The following is a 27,822-nucleotide window of genomic DNA, read 5'->3' on the forward strand; positions in this document are numbered from 1 at the left end:
CACAGAGTCTAGTGTTATTCTCCATTCAATCTCAAGATTTCTTTTAAAGCGGATTTGATGCCACATTGGCGTGCTGATAAGAAAGTGTCTGGATCTAGGGGTCACTCTGTATTTGTTGTTTGTCTGGTGTATAGTGTAGGGTGGGGTTTTAATTTAGATAAGAGGAGAAGAATGGACAAGATGTCTTTATTTAGTCAAGAAACAGAGAATTATATACAACTGAAGCAAAGTAGCCAGGGAAAGAAGAAAAATGTTTTATATCACAAAAAAGAAAGAGAAAAAAATGAGTCAATTGATCAATATCACACACAAAATAAATTATTTTGCACCACAAAAATTTATCATTCAATGGATCAATCATTCAACCAAATAATAAATCAATCTATAAATCAATCTATCGATCGATCAATCAGTTAAATGCTCGCAGGCCCTATGGTTTCACGATTAACACCACTAATATATAGAAAATAAAGAAACAAACGGGTCAACAACTTTTGATAAAAATATTTGTGTAGAGTATATAGGAGAAATGTATCATAAACTTTGTTGCATCTCTATAGCGGTCTGATCGGAGGTTACATATATGTAGATACTTGGTACATATGTACATACACACATACACATGTGCATACTAAACATGCACATACATACATGGTAAGCAAGAAGTCTATTATTTATTGGCCATCATTATTATTACATTAATTAATACCATGTTGTATTTTTTACACAGAATGCCAGAAAAGAAGAAATTGGCAAAATTATCATTTACACAACCAGTATGAGTATCATCAGAGTGACATATGAAAAATGCCAGTTTGTCAAGAAAATGTTTCAGAACCACAGAGTGAAATATGAAGAGAGAGACATTTATCTAAACAAACACAATCAAAAAGACTTGCAAGAGAGATTAGGGGATCAAGTATTATCAGTGCCACAAGTTGTAATTGATGGAGAAGTCATAGGGGTGAGTATTGAATAACATATCCCTCTGATCCTCATCATGAGATCTCTCTCCTCCCACTGTAGATAAGAGAGGACTTGTCCATTTCATCTAAAAAGGTTGGTCAGACAGACCAAGCACCTGAACTAGGTTTGTATCCATGTGATCTTTGAAAAGGAGATAAAATGAAATAATCTAATGTGTCATGATATGGTTCCCAGCTGAAACTGAATATTATAAAACAAGGCACTTGCAAATCTAAATATAACAAGAAAAGGAAAAAGATTTTTTTATTAATCGTAGTAATAGTTAAAGGCTTGTTTCGTTTTTTTTAAGTCATTTGAATTTGCATTCAGTTTTGGGTTAAAATTTTATACAAAATACTATCACCAAATCTGATATTGGAGTTTTGAGTCAGGCATATACAGGTTGTAATTCCACCTAAGTTGTTTGGAAAAAAAATATTGGGCTATTACAAGTAGCCAGGTTATTGTATTGTGTGCATTGGAAAATTCACTTGAACCACTACACTTTGATGTAACTACACTAACGTGCAGGGAAGTGTGTAAGGAATGACAGGGAAGTGTGTAAGGAATGACAGAGAGGTTTGTATTTGTAAGGAACCAGACATTTCCCATCAATCTTCTATACAACAAAGGAGAAGTAAGAAGTAAAAAACAGAAGTCTGTGTCTGGAATTGATCTGAAATGATGGAAGGGAGATTTCAAAGTTAAAAACCAAAATAGTAAATCTGTATTAAAGGGGTATTTTCCACAATATCTCTCATGTAGCACAACGTAGTTTCTGTAAGAAATAGGTACTCAGTCTCGTGAGTAAGCTCTCTCTCTTCTGCTTTGTCCAATTAGTAAAGAGATGTGAAATACATACTCAGGGTGGTACCAAGAGTTCCTGTTTTGTATTAGTTAGGAGGTGTGAATTATGTACTCAGGGGTGAAACTCAAGAGTGTCTTCTCTGTTTTCTATAGCCATACAAAGAGTGATGAAAGATGAGGTGTGAAATACATACTTGATTTCCCAGGCTCCTCTGCTTTGTGCAGTGAGTGAATAGCTGTGAAATACATAATATTCAGAATGGGATTCAGAGTTCCTCATCCTGTTTTGTACAACTAGTTAGGGGATGTGAAATAGTATACAGGATAAATATTCAGGACAGGACTCGGTGTCCTCCTCTGTTTTGTATAGCCATACAGTAGGTGATGGGGTGTGAAATACATCTTAAGTTGATGTACAGTTTCCAAGGTGCCTCTATTTTATACAGCCAGCAAAGTGGTGTAAAATAGATATTGGGGTTTTTTTTGGCATGTCTTATACAGCCAGTAAGGTATTATAGTCCTTCAGGGAGTGTGCAGGTAGTGTGGATTCCCAATCCATATGGATTCTAGGTTAGGGAACAGGGAACAATCCATATATTTAGTGCTAGTTTTGTGGCCTAGATTCTTGTAGAAAAAATTAGTTATGTCAAATTTATCTTGAAACATGATAGACATACAGGACAAGGCTTCCTCCAACCTTAGAAAAATGGTCATATGAAATTATAATCTAGAAAATAACGTGTGAATTATGTGTGTTCATTTTAAAGTGACATTATGACAATCATGAAATAGCATCACTAAAATTTCAATATTTGATGCCTGTCAAAGAAATCCAATTGCATATTTCTTTGAACACTTAAAATTGAATTGAACTATATTTGGATTACTGAATGCACCCTGAAAATATAGAGGCTGTCAAAAAATGATGTAATTTTATTTTGTAAGAGCTATCCATTGTAGACAAGCCCTGTTTGATTATGTCACAACAAAATACATTACCAGGTAACTCAAAAGAGCAATGGACTGATCCATATAATCTACATTATCAGTCATCCATGTGGAATTTATTCTACCTCAAACCAGTAATGGGTTGTTGTTGTTGTTGTTGTTGTTGTTGTTGTTGTTGTTGTTGTTGTTGTTGTTGTTGTTGTTTTTGTTGTTTTTGTTTGTTGAGTTGCCATATGTTGTTTCTGATGTCATTGACATTTTGATGAAGGTTGTGTTTTCTCACGGTTACATCGTGCATGAAAAAAACAACACCTTGTTAATTTTAGAGGATAATGTAATAGTTGCATGTAGCAATTCTGGTCATGGAGGCCTTGAATGATATTATACCACTAATATGTAGATGATACATCCACCATGTCAGCTTCGATGGGTGGGTGGATGGGGATAAAAATGTAATAATACCGATTTAAGGAGGGGGCAGTTTAATATAAATTGTCTGAAGGTTTAGTCATCAATACTTGTCACATTACTTTTCGTGACGCTACAATGAATTGACGTATATTTGTACATGGTTGGGTACCTACGTCTACAGGAAACAAAAACAGTCTAGATTTGACGTGTAGGTTAGTATGGTTCAATGAAAAGGTTAACCTAGGGACATGATGTGTGTGTGGCTATTCTCACCTGAAATGATAGCTCAGAGACTTGGCTGTCTGACAGTTTTGCCTGTCAGTTGAGCCGTAAACAATAGATGAAAAAACCTTAATTTAAGTAGATGTACATCACAACATGTATCTTGAAATGGTCCCAAGCTATGATAAGGAATATACAGAAAATAACTGAATTACACGCTTGATACATAGTCAAGATCATTAATAAGATATAGATTCTTAAGAAAGGAAAGTTATGATGAAACTTGCCTAAATGTAATTTGAATGATAGAATTATAACAGTATATGTTCATCGCTTTGGGTGATGGTCACTTTTCATAATCAAGTTTATAACATTTTGGTTATCCAATATTAATTTTTCAAGAATTTTTGCATCAGTAGAAACACAATATGTAAATTTTATGCAAATCCATGCAAATGAGTTAATCACTCAGAGATTCTGATCCATCACAAATATGGCACTTGAGTTCTCCAAATATGGTAACAAGTCATCCAAATATGGCACATTATTGTTACAAAATGAAAAGAACCAAATAAAGACACTATACTGGATTCATGATTGAAACTATTGACATTTCCATGACTAAAAGTCTTGAAAAGGAGACGAGTATTCTATTTTTTTAATGATTTCTTCTATGTAATGAAATACTAGTCTAAGCCATTTCACATTTTCAGATTGTCAATCTATTGACTTTTTGGGAAACTTTCCCTAGCAATTACTAGAAATTAGAGTAGGCCAGAAGATGGAAAGGAAAAGTCAGTTGTAATCTTCATTCTTAAGATGTAACTTTCCCATGGAAGTACTAGTGCAAAATTTTGTCAATTTCAGATGGCAGTCATTCTGTTATTCTTACATGGTTGTATTAGTACACGAAGTTAGAAGAACCATGAATGACAAAGACCTAATCACTCAATTTGTATTGTCTCGCCTGAAAATAGTTCTTTTCAAAATCCTAATAGTATACACATTTAGTTTTGTTTGATCGTTTGACATTTTCCCCAAACTCTCGTTTTATTTCACATCATATTAAATAGATAAAAACAGTCCATTTCTACCCACGTTAAAATGTATTTCTCTAAACACCATTTGTATAAAGCTAGCTGGTCCTGTGCAGCCGTTTGTTCATTTGGCATTATCATTTCAAAAGCATGCTTGTTTTATTTTACATGTTATGATACATAAAAACTTGCCATTTTTACCCGGTTAGATGTGTATTCCAGTAAACAGTCTATTTATTTAAGCTCACAAAATTATTGATAGTATATTCATTTAGGTTAGTTTCACTATTTTGACATTATAATTTCCAAAACCTTTATTTCACATTCATAATTCATAACACAGTCCATTTCTATCTGGGTAGAGGTTCACTTTAATGAATAAACTAAGTATATGTATTTACCAGTATACACAGCTGGAATGACATTTCCAATATGCTGAGTGTACAAGTTTATCAGTAATTTACACCACCTGTGTGATCAATTATATATAGATTTAATACGAGTTCCTGTTTTTGCAGGTACATGTGTGTCCAGTATGTATTCACAATTAAAATATAAATAGATACGTAGAAAGTTGATTGACATTATTCATTTGTATGTATATTAATTATTAATTAGAATTCCAGTTATTTGCCAAGTCACTGTCGTCACTTTTGAGTAGCGGAAAATATTACTTTGAAATTCATGAAAGTTATCATAAATGAATTTCGAAATAAAAATATTGATTTGATGCAATATATGGTTTTACTATATGGACTCTAATTTTGATATATCTAAATAATATTTGTGTAATGAAATGACAATTTAATTAAATTAGAATGAGCATTTTGATAGCATGGTGTCATGTGTTTATCTGGAGCAGTGTGGGATTTCAGAATCTTAGTTTTCTGTGTCCATTATGAATTTAGATTGATATTTAGTAAACACTGCCGTATATAATTATAGCAAATGTTGTATGATGGAGACTAATGGTAAGACTAGTAACATGTACTTTGTTCCCATATTATGTCAAAAATGAAAATTATCAGTAGGCAAAAAATAGCATGTTTGTAAAATGATATGAACAACAGATCAATATGATCATGTACATTACGCATCCTCTACATCACCATGGTTACTTGACATATAGAAGTCAGTTGAGGTTGATCACATGTTTGCCTTGACTTCAGTTTCCAAGGAAATGAGATTCTTTCCAAGACATGATATAAATTAATAGGAAATGAAGTAATTGGTAAATTAAGGAGCTGTCTAAATCATCTATAGATGACGACATGGAGGCATTCAGAATTTCAATTAGATGATAGCGATGTCACAGTGATGGAATAAATGGGTTCAGGAAATTCTAAATGTGTGAGTTACGTGTTGAAACTGTAGTGTCATAGGAATTAGTCCTCCTGTTATCTCATAGTGCCTCTTATATTTGGAATGTTTATTTGTTATTTTGGATGAAAAAGTTGACTGATTGTTGAAAACAAGCTGATAGTGATAAAAGGAGAGTACCATGCTATGTAATGGTACATGTAAAGTTGTCATTGACCCATTGTGGATACTGGATGCTGTTATGAACTGGAATTTTTATTTATTCCACATAAATGACAAGATCATATCATAGCAAATAAACAAGCAAAAAACAATAACTGAAAACATTATTCTGTCATCTTTTCTTTCCTTTCATAATTCTCAGTGCCTGTAATAAACATTTTACTTCTTACTAGAGGGTCAAAATAGAACAAGAACGTTGACTATTTAATTCTTTTCACACAAGCCTAAAGTAATGGAGCAGAAGTCACTGTTTTGACCAAGAAATTATGACGTGCCTTGGTGGAAATATTTTATTTTCGGTAGTAAGAATTATGTAGAAGTTCATAGAGACCATGTACAGTACCTGTTACTAGTAATTTAAATGGTAAATGGACACACATTGGGACATGGTGCATCTTTCTAATCTTAGTATTAAATCAATGTCCACATGTCTGACTTGTAACATTCTTCACTAGGTCCTGACTGTAGGGATGGTTACTATACAAGTACATGAATTATTAGCAGGTCAATTGATATATCATATGTTGTCCCTCTCGTCAGCTATTCCCAAAAGGTTTATTCCTATGGTGAAAGCTGACTAAACTGGGGCAAGGCTAGCCTGGAACTGTGTCCATTTCACGACATTTCAGTTTCAAGACATGTATTAAAGCTTGTAACTTCCAGGAGAGTGTGGATACCAAGCTTGGACAAACTTTATTTATAAATCATGATGAAAAAAACTTTAAATGTTTCAGCCTTAAACGTATAAATAACTATAAAATGTGAATTATTGCACAACATAAGACATTGTCAAACCAGATTGCCAAGTCTCTTGGCTAGTATCACTCAGGCCAGAGTTCATTGTGTTAAAATGTCTTGGTAGTTACAGAAAACTGATTGCATGCAAGTCGTGAGTGTCATTTAAGGATTACAATCAAAATGATCAGAGCAAAGTATAAAGTGCTGTTAGTGTCAAATTTAGTACGGATCAACACATTCCATGCATGCTTGAACTTTCATAGTTACTAACATGAACCACTCCAGGTATGTTTAGGTGGGTATAAATTTACCAGGAGTTTGGGAGATTCAGTGTTTTGTCGTGACAAGCACTGTGTTTAGATGTAACATCATGTCTCTCACAGTGTACTAGCTGGCCTGTATATTTAAGCTCTTCCTAAATTCCAATATTGAAACACTGTGAACTGGGTCAGCTCTCCTGACAATGTAAATTATGCTATTTTACTGTAATTGTACCTGCACATAAGGTATGGAAACCGTGATACAATTGATAGTACTCAGAGCTGTAACAATCAGGTACACAAAGACTTCACTTCAAAATAGCAAAATAAACAAGAGCCAGATAATACAGTTGAACAGAGCTGGAAAAAATTGTGAAAACTTAGGTGTGGCAGTTCTAGCAATGTATGACAAAACACCTTTACAGATAGAAAAGATAATATCAGAAAGAAAGGATAGGGGCACAGTAGTAAGGGACTGGAGACACAGAGGGATATTGGGGGACTGGTAGGAGTATAATCATCTCAAATATAAGAAAGCAAATTTAGGTAAAATTTGAATGACCTTAAATCGTTAAATGAAGTATAGCTAGATGTCAGGACAACTATAGCCTTCAAACAGATCATCATAAAGTTGTCCTTTTCAGGACACAAAGTAAACACAGACACATAGTCTGGTATTGATTTTGTGTCATGGATTTACTTCCTGGTAGCCTTAGTACACTCAAGATGTGAACCTACTGTTTATGGCCTACAAATTACAATGAAAGAGCTACTACCTTACATACACACAGTTGGATTGTATTCTACCCACTGTGCTACTAGTGGCTGGATTTTCTGCATTGCCTTCATTAACTGCCCTGCCATATTTTCAGTGCAATATAATATCTTTTCTGAAAATGTTGTCAACTTAATGGTACAAAGGGGCAGATAGCTGTCATCTTGCAAAAGGTTTTATAATCTAGCAACAATGAAGGAGAAATCTGTTAAAATTGATATTATTTCCTGTATATTAACTTTTTAAGAGAGATATTGTTGCTAATTTTAGCAGAATTAATATAGATTTGACATATGTCATGTAAATCTAATATTAGAAGTATGGAATTTGCAATAAATATGATAATTTCAAATGACATAAAAATGACATGTTGAACAGTTAGCCTGAAAGATCCAGGCGTCCCCTCTGCTTATACATATGCACTCATAGTGAGTATGATTATATAATGCAGGCCCAACAACAGCTGAACCTTTCAGACTAGTTGGATGGTATGAACACATGTTTATTTTAAACGTAATAGCATTTGAATCCCAATACTGTATCTGAAAACAAATTGTAAGTATGTAGAAGACTAACATTAAATATTAGTAGGAAATCAGAAGAAAAAAATAGAAGAGCGTTTGTAACTGATTTAATGAAGAAATTGTCTGCCAACTGTCAGAGATTGATACAGTGCCTAATGCTTTGAATAATATCAGCTTCTTAGTCAAAATTTGATGAACTGTCAGCGTTCCTAGTTGGAGGTGAAAATTTTCAGATTTAAATTTAGTCTAGAATTGATTTGATTTGGAGAAAACCTTTGACTTACATGTAATGCATTGCTAGTAGTATGTACTTTACTAGACAGGAAAATATTAAATATTATATTATGGTCTTTTTATAAATATGAAGTTGACATAGATAACCAATATTTACACTCAGCTAGGGTAGCCTTCTGTATATGTTATATTGATTTTGAAATAATTCACAAAAATATGAAAACTGAGTGTAATACATGTATTACTAAATTTCAAAACAGTCAATCCAAATTAAGAAAGCATTCAGCATATTGATAGGAAAGCGCTGAGTATATTGAGCGGTACATTGCCTATAAATGTGTTTGTTGTAATCCATGAATATAATATTTTGATCTGAACATATTTCAACCATGTTGAGGTCATTAAGGTAATACCTTTCATATCAGGTTTATCTGTATACACTTATCAAACATTAAAGTTTAGCATTTGAAAACAGTAGTTAAAAGAGACAACGACTATCATTAGTATTTTAACTTGTATTTGGTTAATGACTGTTATCAGATAAAATCATTATTTGCATTTTTTGAGCCTCTCCCATAATGATTTTAAAGTACATTGTATATCAGAAACTAGTACATTTGAACAATTTACACTATTCTCTGGATTAACTTGGTTCTCTCCAAATACCCCATATGTTCAGGGATTCTATGAATGCCTCCTTTGTGTAATGTACATGTAGTACAACTTCAAGGTAAATTCAGTCTACCTTGAAGATTCATCATTCAACTGTAGCTATATAGTCATGGCCATTTACAAGTAAATTGTTATACTGGTATGAGATGAATAGAGATGTTAATGTCCTCCGGCCTGACAACAACTGACTGTGACTGCTAATTACTTGAAAATTTATCGGTCATTGGCACTTGTAGGAAAAGAACGGGACATTGCATGATAGTCAGCTCAGTGTCACTATTCAGGGACAATGGTATGAGAAATGGAGAAGTTTGAATCCGGGGGGGGGGGGGGGGGGGGGGGGGGGGGGGGGGGCGTATGGGGGCAGGTCTGATAGGGGTGTGCGTCCAATGCTGTCAATTACCCAGACCCCATTTTAGACCCATTTTGACCAAAAACCAATTCCCCATTTTAGACCATTCAAGTTTTTATAAAACCCCATCTTAGACCAAAATACATAATCGCTTATATGAAAATGTCAACCAGTGAATTAGCTGGGCAAAATTCAGAGCGAAATTTCGAACTAGTTGAGAATTTATTATGTGGTTCCTTCCAGGATCCCATTTTAGACCAAACAAAATAAAACAATTGTGAAAAGTGGACCCCATTTTAGACTCATTAGCTCTAAAAAAGACAATACCCATTTTAGACCAAAGGGTGGCACATATACATATATCCCCCCCCCCCCCCTTTGAATACATTTAGTGTCAACAAACAAATACAAGAAGAAACTGGATATAGGTAGCATATTGTTGACTTGGACATTTAAATTGATTCATTCATACACATGATACAAGTAGCTATCTATATTTAGGTCGAAAGCCATTAATAATAGTGTCAATTTACAAAGGCAAATACTATATTTTCCATTTTGCATTGGTTACATTTCCTATTTCTTAATTTGCATAAATGTCAAATAACTCACAAGAAATAAATGTAATCCAGCCTCTTTTTATTTGAAAGGTACAACATATCATGTTTTTATCACTATTAAATTAACTAGTACTACTATGTTGTTGCCATCATCATCATCATCATCATCATCACACATTTATTGTTGTCATGGTAATTTGCTTCATGCTTGTAATTTAATATTTGATCAGTTTATGAGGCGAAGTATAATCAGTCACCTAGTAAAGTCATAAACCTGCCATGAACTGGATATTTTTATCAAATATTAATTATATCAATCTGGTTAAACTCTAATGAAGGAATAGACTAGCGGGTCGCTTTATCTTCTTGTATTGTTATTTGTTTTTGATTTTCTTGTTCCAGGAGTGAGTGAGGAAGAAGGCATTCACTCTTGGAACATGAAGAATCGTAAACCAATGACAATATATGAAGGAAATCAAGCAATGGAATCATATTCCTACATTGGATTTTAATCAGAATGGAAATAATAACTAAAATAACTAGAATTTAATAATCTTTCTGTATATTGTTAATAAAATTTGATCAGTAATGTTATTCAAACTTTAGTGAATACACTGGACCCTTTTTCCTTCCTTTGAATTCCATTGAACACTTTGTCAAAGGTTGTCTTCAGTAGAAGGCATGTGTATAAAATTTGATATGGGTGGAGTACCCAAACATTCTCTGTTAGTGTAATTGTATATGGTCCTATACATACAGTTGAAGTCTATTAACAGTGATAGCACTAGACTAGATCAAGAGAAGTCTTCAAGTGGGTCATCAAATGTCATCTTATCTCAACTTGTCAATGTATAATATATAACTTAAGGTCAGGAATGGTGTCAAAACATTGGTTGAATCATACTGCTGCCTGTAGGCTGTGTTTATGTTTTTATAACCAAAATAGAACATTTTATAATGTAAAGTTGTAATACTTGTTTCTCATTACTTCACAGTAAAATCATTACAATACAAGAATGTCTTATAACATAAAAAAATGGAATTAAAACCACAACAAAGAACCCACCCCTTACTTTAACACAATTCTCATGTATAACTTATATATGTATAAGTTATACATGCAATTGTGAGCAGTCAACTTTGTGAGGTCATCAAATATGAATTATAAACATATTGATTTTATTATCTATAATGACACATCCCCTTTTCAATGACACTTCAAACATCTTTCCTCTGCATGCTCTATAGGCCAAGGACTTGTGATATATTCAGTTGCCATGGATACCATATGACATCCTGTTTTGTATGAGGACCTTGAACTCAGAATGACTTGTTCTACTATATATATGTATTTATAAAATAGATCCATTCCAAGTTTATATGTGATGGATTTAAATTTTTACTGGAGTCCACTTTTTAATCACAAAGTCAAAATGAAATGAAAGTCTAGAAAATTTAATAATAGTATATTTTTGTGTAAATATAAAAGAGCCATTATTAAAGCCTGATGGTAAATCCCTAGTAAAATGTCATATTCACCCTGGAATGCCCAAATTCAATACAGGTGTCCTTTGTAATAGATTACAACAATATTTTATCAGATCTAAAAACATGGTTGAACAACTTCACATTAATTTTGCATTAAAATGTTTGGATGACCTTTATACGAGACAGACAAATAACATTTTCTATGCAACAACTATTAATCGTATTCACTTTAAAATATTCACTCCATTTGCTCATCAAGACAGTGTAGTTGTTTTATGTGAATGGAAATGTTTGACATGCCACCCAAGTGAGAGTCAGGTCAAAGGTCAACCAAAAACATGTAGTGTCAGTGATGGAGTATAACACATGTAGAAATTAAGATTCAAGTGAGATCTTTTTTAAAACAGTCACACTAGTGTCTAGTCACATCATGTGTATCACTTTTTTGCAAATTGAAGCTGGACTCATTCATTTCCAGTCATTTAAGTCCAAAGGGTAATACATGTACTTGATATTGACATTGACTTTCAACTATTAAACCACTTTAGACATCAACACACCCTCAAGGCATTATTTAAACAACAACGATATGGTTTTAGAGGCTGTTGAAAATAGCCTAGTATCAGAATTTACCTATATACCTATTAAGCGATGACTTGATAAACTCTGGGAAGAATTACCATACAAGTTTGATATTGACTCTCAACTAACCACTTTAAGCATCAACACGCACTCAACGCATTACGTGGACGACAGCAATATGATTTTAGAGGCTGTTGATTATAGCCTAGTATCAGAATTTACCTATATACCTATTAAGCGACGACTTGATAAACTCTGTGAGGAATTACCATACAAGTTTGATATTGACTCTCAACTAACCACTTTAAGCATCAACACGTACTCAACGCATTACGTGGACGACAGCAATATGATTTTAGAGGCTGTTGAAAATAGCCTAGTATCAGAATTTACCTATATACTTATTAAGCGATGACTTGATAAACTCTGGGAAGAATTACCATACAAGTTTGATATTGACTCTCAACCAACCACTTTAAGCATCAACACGCACTCAACGCATTACGTGGACGACAGCAATATGATTTTAGAGGCTGTTGATTATAGCCTAGTATCAGAATTTACCTATATACCTATTAAGCGACGACTTGATAAACTCTGGGAAGAATTACCATACAAGTTTGATATTGACTCTCAACCAACCACTTTAGACATCAACACGCACTCAACGCATTACGTGGATGACGATGATATGATTTTAGAGGCTGTTGATTATAGCCTAGTATCAGAATTTACCTAATGTATATGTAACATATTTGTGATGTGTTTTCTTGTCTTTAAGAAGTGAGTCTTAAGTATGGGAAGGTATTAAGAAGTCTTTGGCCTAATAAGGTTTAAGGAAGATGTGATTTAGTTCAATAAGGCCTATGTTTAGATGCTTAAAATGTTAAAAGTTTAAAGTTTAAAGGCCAAATTAGGAGAAATAACATGCACATGCAGTACAAACTTTTTCCACCACTTGACATTTCAGTATCTGTAAAGTTTCCTGATTCAGTAGATTTGTGAATAATACAGAAGTAGACACAGTTGTTCTATTGTAAGGAGGTTTATGTCATACTTTAGTACATTAGGAGTTCAAACATGTAATGAGACAACAGAGTATAGTTAAATCAAGGCCTGGCTTACTGTTACAACTCAACTGTGATTAAGGACAACAGTATGACCTCAATTAGTCAAATCAGTTTAGTCTCAAGGAAAGCTAATCAAGTAGAAAGGAACAAAATTAACATTGCGGACTGTAGTCAAATAACATGAAAATTAACTTGTGGACTGTAATAAAAAATAAAAATTCCATTACTATGACAAATGTTTTAGTAATGGATTATTGGGTCATATTGCTGTTTTGTATGCAGTCAAAATGATTTATTGTTTGGATTTATTCATTTCTTAGGAAAATGTAAGAGAATTGGTCCCATAGACTATTAAAATAGAAACAAATGAAAATAGCTAAAAATGCACTTGTTAGTAGAAACTAAAAAGTTATATACTATTATGAGAAACTCATAAAGTGTGATTGTAATACTTGATACTCGGGAAGGGTGGGGGTGGATTGGGTTCTTTTGAAGAATGCTTGCAGTGTTCTCTGTGGTTGTACTTTATTAGCTTTGAAGAAAGTGCAGCAGAAGACACTGCAGCGGAAAACACTGCAGCAGAAAACACTGCAGCACAAGTGTAAATCATGCCCTGAGTATCCATGGCTGGCACTCATTCAGTTCTGTTATTATTACATCATTTATCCAAAGCAACAAATTTTGTGAAACGTACGTCACAGGATTTTGTTTAAATGGAATGCTCACATGCTTATTTGTATACAGGTATGTAATAGTAATGTTTTGGTAATGCACTGCAATGCAGATACAAAGTATGCATAAGTCCCAATGCAAGTAATCATTGGATAGTACATAAGGGTGACCCTATTATTTTTTTATGTTTCTCATTACTTTTTCATGGCAAGTATAGGTCGGTCAGTCTATTTAAAAAAAATTGAAAAGATAAAAAATCATCTTCTTCATGTTTCTCTGCCTTTCCTTTTCCTCCTTTCTATCTTCTTTTTTACTGGTAACAAACCCTTTCCCAGCTTCTCTACACAATTGTCATGTTTTCAGCCTCCCTACTTGAATAACTTCTGTTATGGAAAAAAATGTTCTTTTTTGTGAACAAGTGTCATCATTGCTGCCATGACTGTAGATGATGTTGACAGTCCAGACACTTGCGTATTCTTGCCAGAGAGGATGCTGTTCTGCAAAATATTAAGGTTGGGCGAAAATGATTTTTTAAAATTTTATTTTGATGTCAGAGCTGAAAATTTGGGTCGGTCAGGTAATGAGAAAGAGAGAGAAAAAATAAGGTCACACTAATTATTAAATACTGGTACTAGCACTATTCTATATTCAATTGTTTTCCTTTACTTTTTGACGGCTCTAAAATACAATCTGTATGAAACATGTAAGTCAGACAACCCTGTTTTATGTATGTGAATCAAAGTCTGCCAGGAATGGAGAAATGGGTGATGTATATTTACCAGCAGATTAGTAGTAGTATATCAATAATTACAAATACTGATTCATATTGGCTAAGCTAATAAAACTTCATTGATGTGTAAATCAAGATTAACATTTTTAACTGACACAAATAATTTACAGTAGCACTTACAAAGTGCTGACGCAGGTGTCAGATTGTAAGAAAGGATTAGAGTTGTAGACAAAAAGTCTTTAACACGGTTTATTTGCCAGTTTTTTTTTAATGCTAATGGTTTTCTTAAAAATGTCAGACAGACTAGTACATGGCATAATATGCTATGCATACAGATATAATGTTATATGACATTAAAATACAAATTTATCCATTAACATGCTGCTTGTGGCTAAGCTGTCAAAGAACTTGGGGATTGATAATGAAAGATGTTTTCATTAGTTTTGTTATTTTGTATGGCTGCCTTTTCTTATATTTTCTTTTCATTAGAAATTTGAAAGTCAAATTGCATTATTGTTGAATATCTTCATCAACTTGTCTTGTAAACCTTTATGTAAAGGTACATAGGTGGATCTGTATGACCTTTGACATTTTAACTCTGTATGACCTTTGACATTTAATAATACTTTATGTATAAAAATACATTCTCGGAAACCAGAGTACTGTTTATTTTGATGACACAATGAAAAATAATCTTGTCGGGTACGTTGGATGTGCAGAGACCTGTGGTTTATGGCAGTGAAAAACATATTGACCTTTATTTGGATCATCAGCTGTTTTAATTTGAATTTGATTATTAAAATTGTAAATTTGTTCATGTTTGTTGATAAAAAAGGAAAGTTGTAGTTGAACAATCGACAGTTTAGAAACAACTATATCTATCCATTTATTGATCATGTTGCCATGACTACAACAAGTGTATTGTAGATCTGCGTCACAGAGCCAATGATACATAGTAGTTGTAGCTTGGCCACAGGGGATCTGAATGACATTTAATCTTTAGCAAAGTTTGAAATAGAGTTTGTAGACTGTAAAATGTGTCGTTAATGTTACAGCAGCAGATTTGAAACCATCAAATGCACCATGGTGTACAACACAAATGGTATGTGTTACTTGTACAGTAGATAACACTAGTATTATCCATGTTAATTATGTGCTTGAGTCATACAGCCATAATTGTGCTCACTCTGGTTTGACAATATCATGAATATGTTTGAATGGTCATCTATAGGCTAGAAATTATAGCCATGCTTGAATGGGTCACCTCGGATTAACACGATGGTCATGTTTGAGTGGTCACTTAATATGGTCAGACAGACATATTGTCATGGCATGGTTAAGAGATCTTAGGTTGATATGATGGCCGTTTGAGTGGTCACTCTATTATAGCAGTGTTTGAGTGGTCATTGTAGTTCAACTTTATGATCTGTGTTTGAGTGGTCACCCAGGTCTGACATGTGGCCAGTATTTAAGTGGTCACCATGGTGTTCCTCAGAATCAAACACCAAGTGGTGATGAATGTTTCTAAAGTTCTAGTGATGCATTCTTTCAACTGAGTGAATCTGACATTAATCAGTTTGCAATGATCCATCCACTTTACAGGTCACTTTGTACATAGTAAGCATACATGGAAGGGAATAAAGCAGTTCTGTATTGACCATGTTTATGTATTCAAGTGAGGGTTTCTACAAGGAAGAAGGAACCAACTTGTAGTTTTTAAGAGATGTTTGAGGTATTGTGTTGTATAGTGGTCAGGCTGGAGGCAGTCTCCCCTGTAATAGGGCGTGTATGTCAAAGTAAAAGTGATCTTACTGTGTATACTCCTTTGTACTGTGCAGTGTATGGTTCTGTTAGTGGGGACACAGTGTGCAGTGTATTAGGAGTTACAAATTATATAGAAAGACTTCAACAGCGTGGCTTTAGGCTGTAAAGTTAAAACATGATGTGGTCAAAGGAGAGTGACCCTGGAGTTATGAATCTGGAAAGACTGATAATTTCTAGACTAGGCCTCAAAATGAAAACACTGTGTGCTGAAAAGGGGAGCTAGAAATGTGGTATAGCTTAGGATAACAACCATTTATGATATTTTGAGTAGATAGTCTGTTCAGCACAGTTAGCACTTTACAAAAATATTGAATTCAATGAAAGACAAATCCCATTGTCTAGGTTTAGATAAAACTTGTTTGGGTACCAGTAAAAAGTGAACTATCACATTTACAAATTAGCTGAAGATACTTTGTTAGTTCCTTCAATTTTCATTTTGCCAAATTTATAATTGTAGAATGACTAAACAATGTGCCCTTTAAATTAATGTCAGCGATGAAGTAGCTAAGAAAGGAGGACAAAGTAATTGAAAATAATTGTGCAAAGGTTGAAGAATGACCCAACAATAGATTATGCTACATTCATTGAAGACAATTCAGATGAAGCCCCAATTATCAAAGGAAGCAATACAGGAAATGTGTATTAATTAATTGAAAACAAGTAGCTTTGTAAGGTTTTGAAAGTTTCAAGCTTGGGTGATTTTATCCTTGAGACTTGTGTTTATATGAATCAAATTGTGACAAGTATTTCCTGATTGTCAGTGTAGATGTGCATTATTCCAACAGGTTTCAATTAATAATTCATGATAATTACTTTTAGTCATAATACTCTAGTGGTCACAGATGTTTTTCTAAAAACTATATTTGTTTAAACGTAATGTATTCATTTCATATGCTGTAGTTAGCTAAAATAGTGATGGTTTCTGGGTTTCTGTAATATAGCCTCATTTACAAGGCCGGTTGTACCATCAATGTCAGCTCATTGATGAAGGTACTAATGGTGACAGGCACTATGTATGCCAAATACTGAATTCACAAGATATGTACCATATTACCGTACATGTCAAAGTTCATTGATATATAGGTCATAGTAAATTGACCATGATCAAAATAAACCTAAAATGTATGCAATGTGTCATGCTGGTCCTATTCATAGCATTCCAGGTTCTATAAAAATGTCAGTTTAACTCCATAGCTACAACTTGTTGTCATTTTCTGTATAAAATACATCAAACTTTCACTAAAATAATTCAATCTCCTTCTAATTAGCTGAATTACCATTGTCTGCTGGTAGTGTAATGGTATTGTGTACACTGGCTTGTGTCTGTGTGTAAACAGGGTAAATAAAATGTCTAGACATTTAATAGTTTGTCAACAAATTGTACATGTGTTAACCTTCCTGTAGTCTTGAAGAACTAACACTACTACACTATTTCAGATATCCTAACTGTAGCCTACCTGTAGACTTGAAGGACTAACACTACTACACTATTTCAGCTATCCTAATTGTAGCCTACCTGTAGTCTTGAAGGACTAACACAACTACACTATTTCAGCTGTCCTAACTGTAGCCTACCTGTAGTCTTGAAGGACTAACACTACTACACTATTTCAGAAAATTATCATTATAGTTGTAGCTATATTGTTACATCTATGGGGGGAGGGGGGCGGCTTTACATGTTACAACAAAACTGTACAGTCATAATGAAAGTTGATGGTGAACAGCTGTGGAGCACTCAAACCTTGTCACATTATAACCAGTAGTGGCCTTTTGATTCAATGTATAAATCTCACTGGAGACCTAAAATTACCATTTGATTCATGTATAAATCTCACTGGAGACCTATAATTACCATTTGATTCATGTATAAATCTCACTGGAGACCTATAATTACCATTTGATTCAATGTATAAATCTCACTGGAGACCTATAATTACCATTTGATTCAATGTATAAATCTCACTGGAGACCTATAATTACCATTTGATTCAATGTATAAATCTCACTGGAGACCTATAATTACTATTTGATTCAATGTATAAATCTCACTGGAGACCTATAATTACCATTTGATTCAATGTATAAATCTCACTGGAGACCTATAATTACCATTTGATTCAATGTATAAATCTCACTGGAGACCTATAATTACCATTTGATTCAATGTATAAATCTCACTGGAGACCTATAATTACTATTTGATTCAATGTATAAATCTCACTGGAGACCTATAATTACCATTTGATTCAATGTATAAATCTCACTGGAGACCTATAATTACCATTTGATTCAATGTATAAATCTCACTGGAGACCTATAATTACCATTTGATTCAATGTATAAATCTCACTGGAGACCTATAATTACCATTTGATTCAATGTATAAATCTCACTGGAGACCTATAATTACCATTTGATTCAATGTATAAATCTCACTGGAGACCTATAATTACTATTTGGTTCAATGTATAAATCTCACTGGAGACCTATAATTACCATTTGATTCAATGTATAAATCTCACTGGAGACCTATAATTACCATTTGATTCAATGTATAAATCTCACTGGAGACCTATAATTACCATTTGATTCAATGCATAAATCTCACTGGAGACCTATAATTACCATTTGATTCAATGCATAAATCTCACTGGAGACCTATAATTACCATTTGATTCAATGTATAAATCTCACTGGAGACCTATAATTACCATTTGATTCAATGCATAAATCTCACTGGAGACCTATAATTACCATTTGATTCAATGTATAAATCTCACTGGAGACCTATAATTACCATTTGATTCAATGTATAAATCTCACTGGAGACCTATAATTACCATTTGATTCAATGCATAAATCTCACTGGAGACCTATAATTACCATTTGATTCAATGTATAAATCTCACTGGAGACCTATAATTACCATTTGATTCAATGTATAAATCTCACTGGAGACCTATAATTACCATTTGATTCATGTATAAATCTCACTGGAGACCTATAATTACCATTTGATTCAATGTATAAATCTCACTGGAGACCTATAATTACCATTTGATTCAATGTATAAATCTCACTGGAGACCTATAATTACTATTTGATTCATGTATAAATCTCACTGGAGACCTATAATTACCATTTGATTCAATGTATAAATCTCACTGGAGACCTATAATTACCATTTGATTCATGTATAAATCTCACTGGAGACCTATAATTACCATTTGATTCAATGTATAAATCTCACTGGAGACCTATAATTACCATTTGATTCATGTATAAATCTCACTGGAGACCTATAATTACCATTTGATTCATGTATAAATCTCACTGGAGACCTATAATTACCATTTGATTCAATGTATAAATCTCACTGGAGACCTATAATTACCATTTGATTCAATGTATAAATCTCACTGGAGACCTATAATTACCATTTGATTCAATGTATAAATCTCACTGGAGACCTATAATTACCATTTGATTCAATGCATAAATCTCACTGGAGACCTATAATTACCATTTGATTCAATGTATAAATCTCACTGGAGACCTATAATTACCATTTGATTCATGTATAAATCTCACTGGAGACCTATAATTACCATTTGATTCAATGTATAAATCTCACTGGAGACCTATAATTACCATTTGATTCAATGTATAAATCTCACTGGAGACCTATAATTACCATTTGATTCAATGTATAAATCTCACTGGAGACCTAAAATTACCATTTGATTCAATGTATAAATCTCACTGGAGACCTATAATTACCATTTGATTCATGTAGTATTTTGTGTCATCAATGTCAAACAGAAGACTAAATCTGTAATGTAAATAGAGTCCTAAAAAACAAGTAAATCAATCATTTAGAAACATTGAAAAGTCTCATTTAAACAAACATTTATTTTATATGTTTGTGTATTATGAGAACAAGACTGTAATTTGTACCAAACCACTATAGTAGAAATGACAAACTTGTTTAACGAATAGGAAAGAAAAATAAATAGAAAAAACCTACTTGTACAAAAACAAGCTATTAATTTACTAAAAGTTTGAGTTGATTCAGATTAACAGATTCCTTGAGTTATTCAAAAGTTTTTTGTAGCAAAAAAATATGTTTCTTTCTGATAACATGGTTACAGACAATAGGCTATTATAGGGTAGGTAGGTTGGAATTTTATTGTATTTTACTTTAGATTTTTAACAATTACTTTGACCCCATGATAAGATATTCTTCGGTCACAATACTTCCGGATGAAAGTTTGATGAGTTGTAAAAGAAGTAATTGAAGACAATTCTAAGTTAAGTAGACAAAGATGTTATGCAGACTGTACTCTTATAGACTAAAAAAGACCTGGTTTCTCTCTGGAATACAATTCTTTGACACGGAAATAGAAGTAAATTGTTACCATTTTACCGTTTTGTATGCAAAAATGTTTAGGGTCAGGGCTTTATCGGAAACACTATTTTTTATTTAGCCTATCAGTATTGTGCCATCATGTCATTGATAAATGCCAATTCATATTTCTACTAGTTTTCCTCAGTTTATGACATGTAACAGATAATTTTGTATTTATAACAGTTAGAATTGTTTCAATGTTTGTTGTACTCAAAGTGACATGTACATACCTCAATCTGATATGTGTACAGTGATATCAGAATGGCTAGATAGATTTATGTCAGCATTTTTGCGTTGCCAGTCTCGATGATGTTTTTTTGTTGAAACTTGTAAGTGTTACAAAATGGGTACATTGTGCAATCGTGTATGCAATAGATTGTACTTTGAGCAATGTTCTGTGTCACTTTATTGAGAATGTTGGTCAGAATTTTGTTTTGCCCCGAATCCATGTTAAGTACAAAGTATGTGAGACGAGATTTGAATTGATTTATGGTGTCTTTGTAAAATGTTTTGTTGAAGAGAACACAGTTTTACTACATTTCACGGACCAGCGTCAACTTTAGTCTGACTTAAGTTAAAGAAAACATTATAAGCTTGTACTTGGGCCACATTTAGATTTGATTTTTCTAATGATATGCTACATGTACTTAGACCCAACTTAAAATTGAGAACCAAAATGGAAGGGCAGTCACTGAGAATATTGTGTCATGAGTCGGCCCAATGCATTCACACTTAAAGCTGGCTTAAAATTATACTAGTCCCGACTTTTAGACATCCTGCAGACACTAGAAACTACTCTGACTAGACTCTGGGCCAGTTTAAAGTATTTACACACTTGAATAGTAATGACAGTAATGTAGGATGTGATCAGAGTATATCCGGTTCATTCAGATGTCAGTGTGTGTGTTTACTATGTGCAAAGGTGACTCCTGTATGATTGTCTCAATCTCCACTTCATGGCCAACTAGCAGCCACCTGTTTGAGCAATCATGATCTCATCTCTGACCCGATTAATTCAAGTTCTGTTCTTTGTGTCTTTGTCTATACAGGATTTAGAGAAATTGGAGGAATTAAATGAAACTGGTGAATTGAGGAAAATATTAAGTCGATTTGAGGTAAGTTTGGATTTTGATTGTTTTTGTACATTTTGAATATTTTATAAGGGTATGAAATTAGCAGAGCATTGAACTTTTGATGGATGGATGGATGGATGGATGGATGGATGGATGGATGGATGGATGGTTGGTTGGTTGGTTGGATGGATGGATGGTTGGTTGGTTGGTTGGTTGGTTGGTTGTATGGTTGTATGGAGGAATGGATGGATGGATGGATGGTTGGCTGGCTGATTGGTTGGTTGGTTGTATGGATGGATGGATGGATGGTTGGTTGGTTGGTTGGTTGGTTGGTTGGTTGGTTGGTTGGTTGGTTGGTTGATTGATTGGTTGGTTGGTTGGTTGGATGGTTGGTTGGTTGTATGGATGGATGGATGGTTGGTTGGTTGGTTGGTTGGTTGGTTGGTTGGTTGGTTGGTTGGTTGGATGGATGGTTGGCTGGCTGGTTGGTTGTATGGATGGTTGGTTGGTTGTATGGATGGATGGATGGTTGGTTGGTTGGTTGGTTGGTTGGTTGGTTGGTTGGATGGATGGTTGGTTGGTTGGTTGGTTGATTGATTGGTTGGTTGGTTGGTTGGTTGGTTGGTTGGTTGGTTGGATGGATTGTGAATGGGATAGACAAATGACATTTATTTACATGTTTACACAATTAAGTGGAATGGGAAAGGGAAGAAGTTGAACAACAGAATAACAGGATAGTTGAAATAAACAATGTGGGCAATCTTAGAAATCCTGTTTCAGAACATTTGTTTTGAATGATCTAATCTTGGTTGAAATCAATGTAAATTTCATTTACATTTTTCAGAAATGTGTCCCAACATCACAGTGTACAGCATGTGGAGGATATCGTTATGTGCCATGTGCTTGGTGTAATGGCAGTAAGAAATCATCACATAGGAACAATTTTACATATGACTACCAAGCACTGAAGTGTACAAAATGTGACGAGAATGGACTACAAATCTGTCCTGAATGTGTAGATGAATAACAATGTGTGGAATGGGACAGATTCATTGCAGACTGCCAGAATTTAGCTGCATCAAGAGTTTGAAACAAAAAGTACAAACAAACAAATAATAGCAAATCATGCTACAAACAGACAGACAGACATACAGACAGACAGACAGACGGATATACTTCAATTCACAGGTAATGGTTACGTCATAGAAAACCTAACAACTCCAGACAAACATTCAATAAATTCATAAAAAACAGTTCCTTTTTTATTGATGCTTTTCACCTTTTTTATGACGGTAAAATGTAGATACGGAGTACTTTGATTTTGTGTGCTTCAAACTATGTGTAATAATTATAGTTGTGATATATAGCAGATACAGCTATTTATAACGAAGTGGTAGCCATGAAGCAATGTAGTTGTTGGCAGACACGTGATATAGTAGTCCACATAACTAGTTTGTCCTTGAACGACTTTGAAGGGGTGTAACCCAAATCTGAACATTTCTTGACTGTACTTTTGTTTATTTCTGCAATACGTATGAAATTAAATATAGTCAGCGTATAAATTGTATTATGTTTATGTGTGGGCAGTTTCACTACAATTAAAGTGCCAACAAAATCTTTGGTTAATACCCAAAAATTATGTTGTCAAACTTTTCATTTGGTTCACCTATTGCTATAGATGAAGTGATGATTAAATTGATTTCAGTTATCACAATAACATGAGTACTTCTGAATATGAAACAAAAATATAGTAAAAAAATGTTCAGAGATAAACTATACCCATTTAATTTGTAAGCCAAGAAGACTTCTTTTGGTTCAGTTCTGTGATACAACTCAAATGATACAACTCTATTTTGTTTGAGGCTCTTAAAATGTAAAAAAAACAAAAAAACAGTGACTAGTGTTCATTAGGGAATACAAATTCTAAATATGTAGGAAATTATAATTTATTGGAAATCCTGCCAAGATTTGAAGATTTTAATCTAGAGATATAATTTAATTATTCAACCTTATTTTGCATAGATGTATTCTATGCTATTCTACAGCCGAGTGCTGTGTAGGTAGAATCTTGAAGATCTATTTTTTGTTTTACCACAGTTGTGAGGGAGGTTTTGTGGGTTATTATCGACAAACATTTTTTCACAATTGGTCATTTACAACATTGGTCACATGAGAGATATAAATTCATACTGTTAACTATTTTTTGCTACTTCCTCATTCTCACAAACCAAAGCTTAATTTTTCTTCCGTGACACATCGAAAAATCAAATGGTGCGTCTTGGATGCTGCCGTAAAAGAGGCTGTGGTTTACAAAGATGCACTTCTCTCGCAAATAATTTCCTCAAATCTACCATAGCATTGAACCATAAGGCCCCTACTCTGTATATTTATGACAACAATGGGGTTCATTTACATAACGATACCCCATATTGATATGTAATGAGTCTGTGGTGTGGGGGGTTACTAAAATAATACCGATAATAGATTTTTATATGCCAAATGTTACTACATGGTAATCTGACTTGTCAGTTTTATCAGTGCCCAGTTTCTTCTTCCTATTTTTCCTATTTATTAGTTTTCAAACAAGAAAAAAACAGAAGTGAGTATGCTGCTTAGTGTTGTATTTTGCTAAGCTTCCGCATGGAAGTCTATCTCAGAAGTCAACACAATGTTTGTCTTGCATCACATTCCTTCTACACATTTCTTTGTGCTACATTCACTAATTTTGTATTAGTGTTTCTAATTGGCCCTTTTGTTACCCATGTAGGTATAATTCACCCAATCAGAAGTCTCCTTTTTACTGGCTTTCCCAGTATCCAATCCAAATACAACCTTGTTTTTGGATTTTGCAGTTGTTTGACCAATAGAATGTGTTGTTACATTTAGTAGTTTGGAGGTATGAGTGGATTAATTTATTTGCATGACAGCTGTGACATGTGAGAATAACAAGTGTGACAAGTTTTTAGAGTAAATCCATAAATTTCATCTAAAATTAATTAATTTCATAGAGTGACATTATAAATTCTTTTCTTTTGTATAAATGATTTAGTTTTTGTTGATTTATATGAGATATCTCTCTGCTTGTACAAATTACATGCACTGAGGAAAATAAATGAAAAAAAGAATTTGTGTTATTCCAGATTCAGTTGTGCTGGACACAGCTTACATGTATTAAAAGAATTAAATTGATAGAGGTGTTCACTTTGTAAATAAGCCAATTATGATAGACTTGGAGAGAGGATTTTTGTGATGTATATTTATATATAGAAATTTATTGAGAAATTAATGATTACTGCTAATGATGGGTTGAACTGATGTCAGCTGCTTCGTTGATTTAAATATCATGTTTTCATTTATTTCATATACTATTTGAGAATTTGTACTATGTTATTTTTTTTTTGTTATTTCATATACACATAACTTGATAGTTTTGTTTTCCATTTGAAAAATTAAGTTTTACCATTTTATGTAGGTTGTCAATGGGGTGTTTGGAGGGATGGGTCGTATGCACTACATAGTTACCATGGTAACCTGATATAGGAATAGTTACACATTATGGAAATAGTGAGAAATTTGATTAATTTGATGTTTGGAATTGATTCAGATTTACTTCAAGATTCGCTGTTTTGGTTGCTCCACATTGCGGTCATGTTACCTAGTAAATGTGCAGTGTTATAGTATAAAACCCTACACGTATAAGACCCTACACGTGCATGTAGGGTCTATGGTTATAGCTCAGACAACTAATATTACAGTGACAGCAATGTGAAGGGCCCACAACGATGAAGCTTTCTGTCAAAGATTTAATCAATCAAGTCTACTTGATTGAAGCAAATGACTAAGAAAAGGAGACTCAACCCAAAACACAAATAGCGATTTAAAAATATATGTCTGGGTTTGACCATTGTGTTGTGTATACCAGATATTATGCCGTATCAAATACATCCATGTCAGCTAAGATAACAAACACTTACCCCCTCCTCACCCCACCCTACTCCAACTCCTTTTCATCCCAGTTAAGCTGTACTCAAATATCCAGTACTCGGAAAGTTGAACTCTTATATCAGTTCAAAGCATTAGCTGTTTTAGCTCTTCCTGATTTTGTTTCTTTTTTTTTTTTTAAGATTTAATACTTTTGTCTGTCTGTTTGGTTTTGGATTAACATCTTGCAAACATCCAGGTGTGTTTCTCATGATTATTTCATCCCTTCACACTATAGACATGACACACAGATCAACAGTGTTGTATTTGATGACAACAAGATTCATTCCTACACTGCTATGATATGTAAGATACATCATGTCATTGTGGGAAGGGTTGACCGATATACGAGGGCACCCCATCATGGCATACCTGACAGACTGGTATATTTGCAAAAAGATTTCATCATTATGACAGACTTCCTAGTTTAACTATCACCATGTATAATTAGCAGTACTGCATTCATACCCTGATGTGATATTCTCAGAAAGATTTCATCTGTATCTTATACTCCATTAGTACTATCACCATGTATAGTTAAATTAGTAAAGATACACCATCTATCAGTAAACCAACTATATTCAGCATTATAATAGCATTTTGAACTTATTGTATTTGACAATACCCAGATGTGCAATTATTCAGCAGTGTTATGTATTTTATACAGATTACTCTGACAGACTGAATTGTTTTTTTTTGCGTACTAAAAGAAAAGATGACATTTGGTTAACATCTGATCATGATATTGTTAGCAGAGATCTAGATTTTAAGTTGAGATGTGAAAACTTACAATTGGCTCTGACTTGGATCATGGTCCACCAGAAAAGTGTGATGAGAAATGTCAAATTAGGCTTGGATGAAAGTTTCTTTCCACCAATTTTATCTATTTTTCTCTGTAAATGTGATATTTGTTGAGTGTACATTTTCATCTCAGATAATTTGTATTTGCATTGAAATTAAATACACAAGCTGTTTTTTGTTTACAGTGGATAGGATGTCATATTTATTTTCAATATTATGGAAATACATAACCATATTTCCCAGGCCATTGAACTGAAGAACTGTAAAACATGTTATAATTGTGAACACAGCGGATTTCAAAATATGGTTCAACAGTACAGTTTGAAATCAATAAGAAACTACACATGGTACACTTTGATACCAAGACTGCAATTTATTGCTACATTTAGTCTGCATGAAATTATACCAACATACTACAACAAGATGCTGACGCCAATGTTTTGATGTCTGCATAGTGGCACATCAGTTCATTTCATTTAGACAAAATGTCGCAAGAAACTACCATTTTAATCATGCTATTTTCAAGTGTAGCATAATTTTATATTAGTTTCTTGGTACAAGGAAAACGTATATATTGCCCATGTGTTTTAAAGCCTAGAAGTTTGGCTATTGAGATCCAGAGAAAACATGTATTGCCCAGGTGTTTAATAGCCCAGAAACTTGCTATCTAGCTTGACAATGTCATTGTGAAAGCCAGTTTGTTGTGTCAGATAGATAGCCAAGTCAATGGGCTACCCATGTGTAGGACTATGATAGAAATGTAATGGTGTACATTGAGACACAGTGTAGATGAAATGAAGCCAGTATACAAGATTTCATTTACTTTATCTGTCATTCACATTATGATATGCTGCCATTCTCCTGTCAAGTACTCAAATGTCAATAAAGACTGAATCAGTTTGCTTTCAAATAATATTATTTTGGTCTGGTATCTGTGTACTTGTGTGAAATTATATTACTTTATAGTGTGATATCTGTGTAGTTGTGTGAAATAATATTACCTTAGTTTGATATGTGTATAGTTGTGTGAAATAATATTACCTTAGTGTGATATCTGTGTAGTTGTGTGAAATAATATTACCCTATGTGATATCTGTGTAGTTGTGTGAAATAATATTACCCTATGTGATATCTGTGTAGTTGTG

The 27,822-nt window shown here is 33.5% G+C and overlaps 1 protein-coding gene across 1 annotated transcript in view; it reads left to right on the top strand.

Moving 5' to 3' along the window:
- The window catches only part of LOC144438687 (glutaredoxin domain-containing cysteine-rich protein CG12206-like), a 30,583-nt gene extending 3,015 nt beyond the window's left edge, over positions 1-27,568 (top strand). Inside the window, exons 2-4 of the mRNA XM_078127831.1 lie at positions 731-964; positions 21,872-21,937; positions 22,740-27,568. Coding sequence (XP_077983957.1) covers positions 731-964; positions 21,872-21,937; positions 22,740-22,922 — 483 coding nt within the window. The 3' untranslated portion in view covers positions 22,923-27,568. The remainder of the gene's footprint in view (positions 1-730; positions 965-21,871; positions 21,938-22,739) is intronic.
- The last annotated feature ends 254 nt before the right edge of the window (positions 27,569-27,822 follow it).

The sequence above is a fragment of the Glandiceps talaboti genome, chromosome 8, assembly GCF_964340395.1.
Source record: "Glandiceps talaboti chromosome 8, keGlaTala1.1, whole genome shotgun sequence".
Classification (NCBI taxonomy): domain Eukaryota; kingdom Metazoa; phylum Hemichordata; class Enteropneusta; family Spengelidae; genus Glandiceps; species Glandiceps talaboti.